Below are 15,507 nucleotides of genomic sequence, written 5' to 3' on the forward strand. Positions count from 1 at the left end.
CCGAGCGCCGCCGCGCTCCGCCAGACCCGCGCTAGTAGCCCACCCAGCGGTGGAGGCTGAGCGCGGCGCCCCGCGACCCCGCCCGGCTACTTCCACGCTCCGCCCGGGCCTGCCGGCCCCGCCCCTCGGAGCAGCCCTGCTCCCTCCAGGCTCTATTCCGCTACCGCCGCCCCGGGCCCCACCCACTCAGCCGAGGCCCCGCCCGGCTTATGAGGCCACGCCCACGCCCGCCACCGAGGCCACGCCCCCTGCTGACTCGGTCTATCACCTCCAACCTCCTGCAGTTCTTCCCCGGAAGACCGAGCTGAAAATCCGGAAAAAGGATCGGTAAACGCCAATAGGCACATTGCGCTTGCGCATGGAGGGCCGGAAGTCAAGGCGGAGGCGGAGGTGATTCTGCTTCCGTTTCTGGTTTCGCTCCAGTGTTTGGGTTGTCTTCGCGGCCGCTCAAGATGAACCGATTCTTCGGGAAAGCGAAACCCAAGGCTCCGCCTCCCAGCTTGACTGACTGCATTGGCACGGTGGGCACTTAGACACGCATAACTAGGCTCAGGGACCCTGACACCCCCAACCCCACCCACCCCCGGCTTCGGCGCCTACTCCTGGGTCCCGGACCTATTGCATCTCAGCTCTCTCCACCCCACTTTCTTTCCTGTTACCCAAGTCATTGCTGACTCCACAAACCAGGGACCCCTAACCCATCACTGTTTCGCCCTTCTTGCGCCCCACCCCTTCTGGTGCCCGTGCCGCGTCCACTCGCTGTTTCCTTACCTCCTCACTCCTACCAGCCATAGGCCCACACAGCTTTCCCACCTCGTCCAGCCTGACCCCTAACTCCTCTTCCATCCCTCATCCCTCTCTCACGTCAGGACCCTCGGCTTGATATTCTAGTTCAACATATCTGTACCCCAATCCTGGATCTCAGTAACAAAAATTCAGAACTCTGACCCCTCACATTAAGCCACCACCTTCTATCCAAGCGAATAGCATTAGATCTAAGCCCTAGCCGGGGTCCACTGGGCACTAACCCATTTCACACACCTCCTGCTTGAGCCCTCAGCCTGACAAGCCTCTGATTCTAGGGGAATCTCAACTAAGCCCAGTGATTCTCAAATTCTTTTTCTACTCAAGCACACTTGAGAGCGACCCTGGAATATTAGAATTTAGGGGGTGGAGTATAGTTTATAAAAGCTCTCCAGTGTTTCTGGCTGAGAATCTCCCCACCACCAACAGTTAGGAATCACTGTTTTCCACCTTTCACCATATGCTCTTCTTTTTTTAAAAAAATTAATTAATTTTATTTATTTATTTTGGGCTGCATTGGGTCTTCGTTGCTGCACGTGGACTTTCTCTAGTTGCAGCGAGCGGGGACTACTCTTCATTGCCATGCACAGGCTTCTCATTTCGGTGGCTTCTCTTGTTGCAGAGCACTGGCTCTAGGTGCACGGGCTTCAGCAGTTGTGGCATGCAGGCTCAGTTGTTGTGGCGCATGGGCTTAGTTGCTCCACGGCATGTGGGATCTTCCCAGACCAGGGATTGAACCTGTGATCCCTGTATTGTCAGGCAGAATCTTAACCACTGCGCCACCAGGGAAGTCCCTCTTCTTTATTTGTCCTTTCTTCCTCTATATTCATTCCTCTCCTGCCACTTTTCATGTAAATGTATTGCAATAACTACTACTGCTTTTGATGTTTTTCCCCTCAAGGTGGACAGCAGGGCAGAATCTATTGACAAGAAGATTTCTCGGCTGGATGCTGAACTAGTGAAGTATAAGGATCAGATCAAGAAGATGAGAGAGGGTCCTGCAAAGGTAAGGTAGGCAGCACCTGAAGAAGGTACTGTGACAGCCTAACTTGAGCACCTGTGGAAGTAGGGCCTGGTGGTAAGGGCTGGTGAGAGATACAGAAGAGATGCTCACAGTCTAATAAGAAAACATACGTGAGGGTGTATCCTTCAGGGAGGAGAGTTTGCAGCCATATATGAGAGGAAGGCTAGGATTTGACCTGGTGGTGAGAAGATGCTGGTTACATGTCCAGAAGAATGTACATGGGAATTAGCATATTCTACTGAGAAGGTGCTATATTCTACCTGGAGAGCTGGGCCTGCTCAGGAATAATGAGTTGCCAGGCTAGTCAGGTTAGGTAAGTATAATAGATTGGTTAAGGAGTGGCATATTGGGAAAAAAGTACCAGTGTTCTATTAATAATATCATCACTACCTACTAGCTGTGACCTTTATAAAGTCAGTTAATTTTTTATTTTTCTCTTCTGTTAGGTAGAAACATAGAGTTGTATATTTAAGTGCATGGACTGTGAATGTAGAACTGTCTTCTTTTTTCCCATCCCTGTAACTTATTAGACATTCAAGCTAGAGCAAGTTACTTAGCATCACTGAACCTCAGTTTGCCCATTTATAAAATGGGGATGATATCTACTTTAAAGTGTGAGATTAAATGAGGTAATTCATGTGACCTACATAGCACTGTGTCTAGTACATAGACACATTCAGTAAATGTTAGGTATTATTATCATCTGTGAAGTAGTAATACCTGCTTTTCCTTCTTCATTGGAGGAGACAAATAAAATGATTTATGAAACAGTATAGAAATGGAAGTGACAGGAGGATTTTCTCTGCCATCTTAGATGGCTTGGCATGAAGAGCGAACAGAGGCAGGAATGCCCACCTAGACTTGAGATGAAAGCCTAAACCATGGTGGTAGTCATGAGAATGACATGAGAGGAATCAATTTAAAAGTGAGTTCTGGGGCTTCCCTGGTGGCACAGTGGTTGAGAGTCCGCCTGCAGATGCAGGGGACACGGGTTCGTGACCCGGTCCGGGAGGATCCCACATGCCGCAGAGCGGCTGGGCCCGTGAGCCATGGCCGCTGGGCCTGCGCGTCCGGAGCCTGTGCTCCGCAACGGGAGAGGCCACAGCAGTGACAGGCCCGCGTACCGCAAAAAAAAAAAAAAAAGTGAGTTCTGAAAATCTAAGATAGCAGTGCATGAAGACACAATAGAGAGAGGAAAGGTAAGGTTGGTGTAACAGTTTTCAACCTAGAGAAGTGAGAGACTGGCGGGGCCATTATTAGTCATTTCCAAGGTAAGAGCAGGCTGAGGAGTTTGAGCATGCTGAGTTTGAGTGGATAGCAGACTGTCCAAATTGGGAATCTCCCTAAGGCACCTAGATATACAAAATCGGCCCTCTTGGGGCTGGGAGTAGAGATAATATTCACTAGGAAAAGGAAATGTACTTCAGTACACTGAGATGTGGGATGCCAAGACTGAGACAAGCTGGGGCTTAAAGCCTGCTTGGGAGGTGAACAATCCAGGAGTCACTGTGTCTACTACTTTGAAGATGAGAGGAAGTAGAGGTATGTGGGGATATGGGAGATTTTTTTTTTACCGTATGTATATTTTCTACTTCTTTTCATTAAAATCTGTTTTTCTCCCTAGAATATGGTCAAGCAGAAAGCCTTGCGGGTTTTAAAGCAAAAGCGGATGTAAGTTATAAGCATAACCTCCTTTCCTCTAGCAGGTTTAACCAAAAGGGAAATGGTCTTCCATTCCTTTAGGTTTTCATACCACTTTATAAGTATTCTTGAGTTAATTGCAAATTTCATTTATACATACAGTTAGCTGGTTTTTTCTCCCCCTGCATGTTCAGCAACATCTGTTGCAGCACTGTCCATTTAAATAGAACTTTTTGCTTTGATGGGAGGTGTTTTGTATCTCTGCTCTTCAGTACAGTAGCTATTAGCCATGTGTGGCTATTGAGCACTTGAAATGTAGCTAATGTGACTAAGGAACTCAAGTTTTAATTTTATTTAATTTTAACAATTTAAGTAGCCATGTGTGGCTAGTGGCTTCTGTATTGGACTGCCCAGATCTATAGAGTTTGATTCTCCCATTTATTTAATTAGAGTGTGCCTTTTAAATTTTTGTTTGTCTGTAAAATTGGGAATCTTGAATATTTGTTCCCTTCCATCAGAAGATTTAACGGTCCTTAATTTGTTTTAGGTGACTGTGTCCCAGTGTTTGAGCAGAAGCCCAAGAGTATCTTTGGTACTTACCCTTGTGAGCTGTTGAGAGCCTCTGCAGGGTTTATAGAGGTCAGATGTAATCAGCTAATAAAGAACCAGAAAAATTGTTGATATCTCTATTCCTATTTATAAACTAACTTTTTATAAGACATCAGACACCATCTTACTCCTTTTAGATTAGACAGAATTGGAAAAATAAATTATGATGCCTAGAGTGGTGAGAGAGTGTGATAAAACTGTTACCTCTCTAATTGGTAGCATTGCAATTTTTAGGTAACTTTTTTTTTTAATAAAAGGATATTATTCATTGTAGAAACTTGGCAAGTACATAAACATGAGTAGAAGAAAAGGAAATTTACCTAGATTCCTACTAGCAGAAATAACCACCTTTAAAATGCTATTTTTACAGTTTCTTTCTCTGCTTGTGCATACATGGTATGTGTGCATATAATTTTTAGAAGATAACAAATGGCATGTATATAGGTTATCCTTTTCCACTTAATGTTATATCATGAGTATTTTTGTCCTTCTAAATATTCTTTGCAAACATACTTTTTAACGGGGTAATAATGTTCCACCACCATTTGCCTGCATCGTTGACCATTTTTCTTCTGGTTGGATGGTTAGATGGTTTTGAAATATTGTATAAGGGCTATAGGGATATAAGTCTTTGAGGCAGTATTATAAGTTGATATAAAGCTTTATTTTAAAAAAACATGGAGTGTCAGGCATTATATTAGGTTGGATAGATTACCTATTTGTGGATACGAGATTAATAAAATAACATACCTGTCCTCAGGGATTTCAGTCTACTGGAAAAACAGTTTCACTATATGTATGAAGAGCCTTAAAAACAGTCTTGCCCTTTCCCCCAAGAATTCCATTTCTGGGAATTTAGCGTAGGAAATAATCTAAAACATTATAAAAACATGTATTAAGACTTCTTAGCAACGTAGAAAGCAGCAGTAATAATAATAATGTTAAGTGGAAAATAGTGTTGTAACTAAAATATATACAAAGGAAAAAGACTGGAGGGACATCAAATGATGTTTGTGTTAGATTGATTAAATTGTTTTTCCCAATTTTTCTGTATATTTAATTTTTTAACATTTGTTGTTATTGTTTTTAAGAAAATTCTCTTATTTTGTGTTAGAGATACTTTCTTCATGAGGATTTCTATCTGGCTCACATTTATCCTTCTCAATTGACTCTAAAAAGGTATGAGCAGCAGCGGGACAATCTTGCCCAACAGTCATTTAACATGGAACAAGCCAATTACACCATCCAGTCATTGAAGGACACCAAGACCACGGTACTCCCAAAACACCTTTGCCATGGTTTTATTTTATTTTATTTTTTTTAAATTTTATTTATTTATTTATTTATTTTTGGCTGTGTTGGGTCCTCGTTTCTGTGCAAGGGCTTTCTCCAGTTGCGGTGAGCGAGGACCACTCTTCATCGCGGTGCGCGGGCCTCTCACTGTCGCGGCCTCTCTTGTTGCGGAGCACAGGCTCCAGACGCGCAGGCTCGGTAGTTGTGGCTCACGGGCCCAGTTGCTCCGCGGCATGTGGGATCTTCCCAATCCAGGGCTCGAACCCGTGTCCCCTGCATTAGCAGGCAGATTCTCAACCACTGCGCCACGAGGGAAGCCCTTATTTTATTTTTGTTTTATTTTATTTTATTTTTGTACTCTGTGCTCTTTTCCCATGGTTTTTAAAAGACAGTTTAACCAACACGGCTTCTTAAGACATGGTGTTTTCTCTTTCCTTTTTTTAGGTTGATGCTATGAAACTGGGTGTAAAGGAAATGAAGAAAGCATACAAGCAAGTGAAAATCGACCAGATTGAGGTGAGATGTGTACTGGATTCTCCAAGAATATACACTTGTTTCTGAAAGAATCAAAATGATTGTGTATGTGATGGGAAGAGCACAGGAGAGGGATTGAATCTTGGGTTCTGCCATTTACTAATAGAGTAACTTTGGGAAAGGGTTCCAAAGGTCTCACTTTCCTCATTGTTAACCTAAGGATCCTAATACCACATACAATTATAATTAGAATGAAATAAATGAGCTGGTGTATCTAAACGCACAATGCCTGGCACATAATAAGCACCCAGTGAATAAGCACCCAGTTTCCTTTTACTTCTAACTCACTTAATGACTTTTAGTCAGTTGCCTCAATTGTAAAGTAGTGATGTTGCTGCTCATCTCCCAGGATTGTCCCGAGTGTAAAATGAGGACATATACATAAAGTGCTTAGCACAGTTCCTGGTGTAGAATTGGTTCCCTCTTCTAGTAATTCTCTTTATATTTTTTTCCCCCAGTTTTATTGAGATACACTTGACATGTAACATTGTGTAAGTTGAAGGTATACAACATGATGATTTGATACATATATATATAGTGAAGTGGTTACCACTATAAAGTTAGTTAACACCTTCATAACCTCACATAATTACTATTTTTTTGTGGTGAGAATATTTAAGGTTTACTTTCCTAGCAACTTGCAAATATTGTTAAATATAGCCACCATGATGTACTTTAGATCCCCAGAACTTGAGTCATCTTTTTTTTAAAGGTTATATTCCATTTATAATTATTATAAAATATTGACTGTATTCCTTGTTGTACAATATATCCTTGTAGCTTATGTATTTTATACGTAGTAGCTTGTGCCTCTTGATCCCCTACCCCCATTTCTTTAGTTTTTTTTTTTTTTTTTTGGCTGCACTGGGTCTTAGTTGCGGCACGCGGGATCTTCACTGTGGCATTCTGGCTTCTTAGTTGTTGCATACGGGCTTCTTAGTTGTGCATGCGAACTCTTAGTTGCAGCATGCGGACTCTTAGTTGCGGCAGATGGGATCTAGTTCCCTGACCAGGGATCGAACCGTGGCCCCTTGCACTGGGAGCACAGAGTCTTACCCACTGGCCCACCATGGAAGTCCCTAGATTTTTAATAATAATGTCATTAGGTCCTTAAAATTAGCATTTCTTTTTGAGATCATGTTTTGGCTGGGGCACTGAGCCCTAAGAGTTTGGCTCCTCTTGCCTCTCTCAGTTGAACAGCGCAGATGGCAAACAGGGTTAGCAGAAGGAGTAGTGACTGGCCTGAGGAAAAGCCTTCCTTTCTGCGTATGTGATAGTTCTAACCCCCGGAGTAGAATGTCTCTTTCTAAGAGGGCATGGACTCAGTTTTGTTCACTGTTGTATCCCCAGTGCCCCAAACAATGCCTGTCCATAGTTGGTGCTTAGAAAGTATCTAATGATTGATGAACAAATGAACTAGAGGCCATTCATGGAGATAAAACAGTTCTGCCCAATTGGAGCATTATTTGTTGGTGGAATATTTACTATGTCCCTAGCATTTTACGGCTTCTGCAGATGTATTCTCTGGTAGGGTAGTTCTGGTCTTTAGTAAGTGAAGGCATTCCTCCCATCTTGCTCTTTTCCAGCACCCCTCCTTATACTTCTCAGGACCCTCTTTCTAATCCTCCACACCAGTCTCTGCTTACAAGAATTTAGGCTTAGTGATATCTTCCAGGAGATTTCACTGAGAAAAATGTTCTGACTATGCGTGTCTTATTTGTATATTATTATTTGATAATAAAATAAAATGAAACTGAATTTTATTTTCTGCTTTTCGGGTTCCTTGTGTTTTAATTAGTGCTATTTAATGAACAAAATAGAAATTTTGATCTTTGCGGTTTTTTGTATGTTTCTTCGTCTTTGACCTATGGTTGTCTGGCTCTCTCCCCATCTAATTATCCTTCTCCTGTCACCTCATAGATTTGCTTGCATGACAGGTGGAAAGCCCCTTTCGTTGTAACTTTTTTGATGTGTATGGGTATGTGTCTTTGGCTGGTCTAGGTATTTTGAATTCCATTTGTTTTCCTAAAATGCTTTACTTGTAAAACATTTTCACTGTTTTATAGTACTCATTCAGAAAATTTGCCTCTATGTATGTATGTTCCCCTGTTTCTGTCTTTTTTGTTTCCCAGTTTCTGCACATCAAGTGTAGTGCTTATATTTGTTTTGTATTGATTTTGTTTGTTTTTCCAGAACTGAACCTGCTAATTCTTTGTGATGATTTTTTTCTTTTCTGTGTCTATCCTAGAGTCTATTGCTAGGAATCCTATCCATAAATGATTTTGGCAGACTTGTCTTGACATGTAAAAGCATAATATAAGTTCAACTTGATTAGTTTATGTTATTTTCACTCTATTTTAAGTATTGTTTCAGCCAGTGCTTCTCTGTATAGCAGACTGTTACATATGTACAATAGTTTGGCCCTTGGAAATGCAGAAAAGCAAAGCATTTTCTTTTTAAAGAAATGTTTTTCTCCGCTTTATTTTATATCCTTTATATGGAAAAACAAACCTAATCTGGGGGCCAGGAAGGAGTTTTTAAGTGTTTTGCATTGCTCTAGAAATCCTGAAGGATAAGTGGTGCTAATTTGGACCCTCTGTGTTATCAACACTAGTCCATTCCCCTCTATGTGGAATTTTCAGTGTATGAAAAACATATTGTTTTGTACATCCTTAACAGAGTAGAAGATATATAGTGCTTAGTGTTTGACACATATTATGACATATATTATTGCAATAAATCCTTATTATAACCCTATGAAGAATGACTATTAATAATCCCATCTTACAGATGAGGAAATAAAGGCTAAGAGACATTACTTTTCATTGAGTAATGGCCAAATTTTAGCTTAGATATGTCTGACTCCAGAGTCTGCTCTTCTAACCATTATACTAACTGCCCTTTATTATGCTATAGTACTTCTCAGCTTGGTTTTACATTCTTTCTGGCCTTGTAATAGTCTCCCAGTTAAGTACAAATAGATAATTCCCAGAAGATTTATGCCCTCAATCAGTTTTTTTCACCAGCCTGGTCTCAGGTATCAAGCCTATCCTGATTACATTTCTGTTTCCCCATCCGGGGTGGGCCCAGAACAACTCTTTTGTACTACCCAGTTGTTTCCGCTACTGCTTCCTTTCCCTGTACAGCGTAGTCAGTTTTTGGCTGACTCAAGAAGAGTAATTTGCTTGTCTCAATTACCTCTTCTCTATTAACTAGAAAAATTTTGATAGTGTAACTGTTGCTTGATTTGATGTTTCAAGGAAACTTTCTTTAATGAGAGAGCTGATTGGGCATGTATTCTTACAGTAGAAGTTTGGATTTCCGTGAAGCACCTTAAATTCAAATGCAAGATTACCAATTCTATTCTTTATTTTGAAGTTTACATTTTACCACCCAAAATAGGAAGATTATGTGGGCCATTGCTCGTTTCTGAGATTCAGGAGAGAGAATAGGGACAGGTGGTAGTTAGAGAAAAATGGTAAGAAATGAATAAAAATCCTGTCATATATTTTTGTAGGATCTACAAGACCAGCTAGAGGATATGATGGAAGATGCAAATGAAATCCAAGAAGCACTGAGTCGTAGTTACGGCACCCCAGAATTAGATGAAGATGACCTAGAAGCAGGTAAGTTATAGGAAAAGCACTGTATATGTAGTTTTAGCATCTGAGAGGAGCGACTGCCTGGGACCTTTTCTCCCAAATGTTAGAGAAAATTTCTGCAATAGTTCCCTGAGAGTTTATGGTATAGTCTCTGGGCAAAGAGCTTGAGAGGCAGCCATATCAGATTTGCATACCCCACCAACTCTGGGATGGACAAGTTCTGAAGGAATGTCTAGGCAAAGTCCTCTGCTGACCTGGTGCTTGGTATCCAAACACTGCCATTCCCTGCCATTTTCCTTTTGATTTTTTTTCTCTTTATTTTCCTGCTGGAGTCCTCTCCCTCAGAACAGCGAAGCAGATCAAGAAACAGTAGTTGGCAAATACTTAGTGTGCATCTGCTATATGCCAGGCACTGTATTAGATGCTGGGGATTCAGCCTTGAAGAAAACAAACACAATCCCTGCATTTATGAAGCTTCTTCTCTAGCAGGGGTAAGAAACTGCTTGTTTCAAGTAATTCATTAATTATAAGAGCACAAACTGTTGGGAAGGAGAAGTATGGGGTACCATAGGAGCACATAGCCAGTGAATCTAACCTATTTGGGAGTCAGTGACAGGCATTGCACCTGAAGGATGAGCAGAGGGTAGCAAGACAAAATGGAAGGGGTTGTTAAGTGGCCTCACAGAGAGTTGTTTAGAAACTATTCCTGTAGTCCATTTAAGAAATTGTGGTGGCTGAGACTATGGTGGTGGTAGCAAAAACAGAGATAAGTGGACATATTGAAGAAATTTTAGGAGGTTGAATGGACAAGACCTAATGATTGATTGGGTGTGGAGAGAGAGGGAGGTGTCAGAGGTGTTTGTCAATTTCTAGCATGAGCAACTGGGTAGATGGCAGGACCACCCCACACTGGATTTTCTGTTGCATGATTCCCCTGTCCCATTACTACTTCTTTCTCTCCATGTTCTGTTTTGCCTAGAACCTTTTTTCCCCTGTTTATTTCTTTATTTTCTTATTTCTCATCTTAAGTTTCCTCTGATGAGTCTCTACCTGCTGTTGCCATTTCCCCGGTCACTTCCAACTCACTTTGCCATAGACTTATTTTTAAAGCCTGATCTCGTGCAATGGTCACTCACTATACAACAATCTCATGCCTCCTTTCACTGCCTGCTTTCAAGTTCATCAATAAATGGGAGAGGATTTTTTACATTTGTTATCATCAGGATTTTCTAATTTGAATTGGCCAACCGATAACTATAGAGTCTTCTCATGAAGACTGGACCTTATAAACCTGTGGGGAATGGTTTTGTTTGTTTGTTTGTTTTATTTTAATTTTTCATGGATTTTTACCACACCAGTTCCCTTGAAAATTTCTTACAATGGCCATCTTTTATTTTGAAAATAGAAATTAATAATCCCTTCTCTTTGTTTCTTAAGTTTTCATCTTATTGCAAATAATTTGGCCAACTTTCTTAACATTAGCTGCCAGTTTTCTTGCTTACATTTTATTGAAATATTGACCATTTCAATCTCAGAGTTGGATGCACTGGGCGATGAGCTTCTGGCTGATGAAGACAGTTCTTATTTGGATGAAGCAGCATCTGCACCTGCAATTCCAGAAGGTGTTCCCACTGACACAAAGAATAAGGTGAAAGCTTTTTCTGTTTTATTTTCTATGCAAAATGGTCTGGGAATCTAAAAGGTATTCTTAAGTAAGAACAAGGAAAGACTGTCATTATTTTGGGAACCCTTGAAAGCCCAGTTTTCCCACATTGGATTGTGGATAGGCTACATAAATAGTGTCACTGAGGCCCAGGGATGGTTTTATTCAATGACAATTTGTATAGTATACATAATCACTTTTGTGAGCTTGGACTGGGTGCTATTGGGTTTTAGACATTTCCTGGGAAAGCAGCAGCAACATATGCATGAACCATGCGGGGTGGCAGCATAAAATAAAGGTCCACTCCAGACACGATGATCAATAATAGGGTGGATTTTTTTTTTGAACTAGGGATTCATAATTTAAGTATAAAACAATGTAGAAAGATTCTACTTCAACAAGGAAAAAGAATCAGGATATATGGGTGTAAGCCTGAGATTGACACCACTAACTGTGAGACCTTGGCAAATCACTTAGCTGTTTTGATCTTTTCTGTTCCTTGCATCTATAAAATGCAGATAACTGTAACTATCTCACATAATTGTTGTGTAGATCAAATTAGATCTTGTATGTAAAAGGACTTTGCGAACTTAAAGCCCTGTTCAAATCTACATGCTTGTCATTATAAATAGATACAATTTTGCTGCTTATAAAATCCTGTTTACCCCATCTGAGATTCTGGTATCACATGTCATTTTTTCTATTGCCACTGGCCATTTACAGTCCTGGTGTTTACCTACTCTCAACATGCACATCGAGGTGCACAGTATAGTTGACAGAATCCTAGAGTGGGAGCCAGTCTCAGCTCTGCCTTTATTCACTGTGTGACTTTGAGCAAATTAGAAGTTCATATCTTCTTTCTGAACCTCATGTTTTTCCTACCTGTGCAATGTGGGGAACAAAAAGGTGGGAAAGTAGGTAATTTCTCAGGTCCCTTATAACTGCATTTTTTTTTTAATATTTATTTATTTGGTTGCATTGGGTCTTGGTTATAACAAGTGGGCTCCTTAGTTGCGGCTCGCCAGCTCCTTAGTTGTGGCATGCAAACTCTTAGTTGCAGCATGCATGTGGGATCTAGTTCCCAGACCAGGGATCAACCTAAGCCCCTTGCATTGGGACTGAGGAGTCCTAACCACCGTGCCACCAGGGAAGTCCCCCTTATAAATGGTTTTGACGAATGTGTGTGTTCCCCTACCTTACCCCTCCCCCCCGCTTACTTGAGCCTGGGGTCGTCTTACCTTTCTCTACTACACAGGCCACCCTCACCATTTCAAGGCACCAGGTGCATAGGTTGCTTTTTCTCAGCATACCTAAAATCATTTTTATTAACACTACCATAGCCCATCTTTTCAAATCCTTGGTAACAGGTCCCTGAGGGATGTGTGTTATTTCCACTTTTAGAAGGTCACAGATTCCTGACTTAAATGTGCTGTTGAGGTATGGTTTCTGAATTGATAGTGGTGTCACTGCCTATAAGTTTGTAGTAAAGTGTGATATGGAAGTGACTGCCTGTCCCAGGGCACCGCTCCTTCAAGGATTGATGAGGCGGGCTTCCCTGGTGGTACAGTGGTTAGGAATCCGCCTGCCAATGCAGGGGACACAGGTTTGAGCCCTGGTCCGGGAAGATCCCACATGCTGCGGAACAGCTAAGCCCGTGCACCACAACTACTGAGCCTGTGCTCTGGAGCCCACGAGCCACAACTACTGAAGCCCGTGTGCCTAGAGCCCATGCTCCATAACAAGAAAAGCCACTACAATGTGAAGCCCACGCACTGCAACGAAGAGTAGCCCCCGCTCTCCACAACTAGAGAAAAGCCTGCATGCAGCAACAAAGACCCAATGCAGCCAAAACTAAATAAATTAAATAAATAAACTTTTAAAGATAAATAAATAAAAGGATTGATGAGGCTACAAAAGGTATTGGATCACTTTGGGATCAGAGTGAAAGTGGGAATCTGGAGGCAAGCACTCTCTCCTCTGCCTTCACTCCTGGACATTCCCAGTCCCGTTTTCCCCTTTCTAGGTTTACTCTTAGGTTTCTCTTTCTTTCTGTACTCTTCCCTTACTCTGCAAGGAGTCATCCCTTTTGATCTCTTCCACTTCTTTTCCTGGTTTATCACTTCCCCCTTTACCTTTCATAAAACAGCTTGTTCTCATCAGTGGGATTTTTTTCATTGATTAAACATTTAGAAATGAGTTTTGACTACTAAACATTTGTAATCTTTTTCTTTTTTTATCAGTTGGAAAATAGTGGCACTAAACATTTCTTCCTTTTCACAGGATGGAGTCTTGGTGGATGAATTCGGATTGCCACAGATCCCTGCTTCGTAGACTTGCATCATTCAAGTACATCATGTAAAATAAACACATATTCTGGGACTAGGAAATATTTATCTTTCCAAGTTTGCCATAACAGATTTAGGTTTCTTTCCTTTCTTTGGAGGAAAAGTTAACTACATTGCTTTCATTTTTTTTCCGTTAAGAGACTTATTGCTTGAAGGAAGCTTTCTTCATACTAGATTTTTATTCCTTTTCTCTTATGAAAGACTAACTTACTTAAAGTTATCATTGGGTATGTATAACTTCATTCCTTAATAATAATTTTGAGATAAAACCAAGGAGATGGGAATCTTTAAGTTCTATGACAGCATATCTCCACAATCTCAAATTGACCCGATAAATTGATGACAAAGACAAGATTAGTGGGACTGTCCATATTATGATTCAAAACCATTTTCTCTTGTGGTATTATAGGTTGGTTAAAGTGATGGCCTTTTTTGGTGAGTTTTGTTGTGTCTTGTGAGTAAATCATTACTGTGTCCAATATTGGAATGGACTTATCACTACTGTATCATGGGTGGCTATTTTGATTCTGTGGTTCATTCAGTATTACAGTGGACTTGTAATCAATAATGAATATTTCTTGATATTTAATGTATAGGACATTTATTTATACTCAATAAATATTTTTCAAAAGGATATAATTTTAATAGTGTTACCTCAGCCTGAAACTTCCACTACAGAAACCAAATTTAATATAATTTTAATGTCAACTCAGCCTAAAAACTCCACTACAGAAATCGAATTTAACTGGCAGCATTGTGGTATAGTGGAAAGAGCAAGGAGCAATCCAGGCTTGGGCCCTGGGTCTGCATCTAATAACTACTAAGTAGCCCACTCACACCTCTAAATTTTTATTTCCTTACTAGTAAAATCATGCTTCTCTCACAAGCTTTTGTGAGGAATAATTGATTGTCTTGAGTACTTTGTTAACTGCCACGTCTCATATGAGGGGTTATCAGCAATTAAAAATCAGGGGTTGGGAGTTCTCTGGCAGTCCAGTGGTTAGCACTCGGCACTTTCACTGCCATGGTCTCGGGTTCAATCCCTGGTCGGGGAACTAAGGTCCTGCAAGCTGCGCAGCTCGGCAAAAAAAAAAAAAAAAGTGGGCTTTATTCCCTTCTTGTGAAGTGCCTGGAGTGCTACAGCAAGTCCAAATTCCTGCTAGATTTCAGGGTCTTTAATGATCCATCCTCCCTCTGCCAGCCTCACTGGCTGCCTCACAGTGTCACATGCACCAGCCTTTCATGTGTCAGCAGATCAATAAATATTTATTGAACACCAGCCCTGTAGAGTCTCTATACCAACCCAGGGGATACCAAGAACAATCACAGCTCCTGTCTTCAAAACTTCACTGTCTAATTATAGGTGAGGATGAGACATGGATGTAACCCTCTCCCATCCCCACTAACCTCACCCTTGAAGAAGACTTCCAGTGGAGCAAATATTACACTATTCATCATTACCTTCTTGAAACCTTCCTTGGCTTCCTTACAAGTTCTCACTCAGCCCTTTTAATATTTCTTCCATTATAGTTCCAATCTGGGATAACTTCTTACCCTTCATACTTTCCTTGAGATAACTCACACCCATGATTTTAACTATTACCTATGAACTAATGCCTCAAAATAACTGTGACTAGCCCAGACCTCTTTCCTTATTCTTTTTTTCAGTTCTGGGTATTCCAAATTAAATGCCCCACCACTACCTAAAATCTAACATCCAAATTAAGCTCATTACCCTGAGCTTCACACTCAACCAACGTTCCTGCTTTATTTCTTGTCTTGCCAGTGTTAAATCAGTGACCCATATATTGCCAGTTTTAGTGGGTGATATTTAGTGCTCCAGCTAGACCACTTTAGTACACTGGATACCAGGGAACAGTCATTCTACCAGTCTCTCTTCCCTTGGCTTTTGTGATGGTATCCCGTGGTTCTTCTATTCTTCTGACTATTCCCTCCAAGATTCCTTTCTGAAATTCTCATCTCTCCAACCCT

At 41.1% G+C, this 15,507-nt stretch overlaps 1 protein-coding gene across 1 annotated transcript; it reads left to right on the forward strand.

Moving 5' to 3' along the window:
• The first annotated feature begins 423 nt into the window (after positions 1–423).
• Positions 424–14,362, forward strand: CHMP5 (charged multivesicular body protein 5). Its single transcript, XM_082842055.1, has 8 exons — positions 424–521; positions 1,706–1,810; positions 3,453–3,499; positions 5,258–5,351; positions 5,816–5,887; positions 9,423–9,531; positions 11,043–11,155; positions 13,451–14,362. The coding sequence occupies exons 1-8, from the start codon at positions 453–455 to the stop codon at positions 13,499–13,501; spliced, it is 660 nt and encodes a 219-aa protein (XP_082698181.1). The 5' UTR covers positions 424–452; the 3' UTR covers positions 13,502–14,362.
• Positions 14,363–15,507: the final 1,145 nt, after the last annotated feature.

Source organism: Leucopleurus acutus (genome assembly GCF_964270905.1).
Source record: "Leucopleurus acutus genome assembly, chromosome: 7".
NCBI classification, from domain to species: domain Eukaryota; kingdom Metazoa; phylum Chordata; class Mammalia; order Artiodactyla; family Delphinidae; genus Leucopleurus; species Leucopleurus acutus.

Coding starts and splice junctions, on each gene's coding strand:
- CHMP5 (XM_082842055.1), top strand. CDS start 453: ATGAACCGATTCTTCGGGAAAGCGAAACCCAAGGCTCCGCCTCCCAGC. Junction 5,352..5,815: donor TGAAGGACACCAAGACCACG/GTACTCCCAAAA, acceptor TCCTTTTTTTAG/GTTGATGCTATGAAACTGGG. Junction 11,156..13,450: donor CCACTGACACAAAGAATAAG/GTGAAAGCTTTT, acceptor TCCTTTTCACAG/GATGGAGTCTTGGTGGATGA.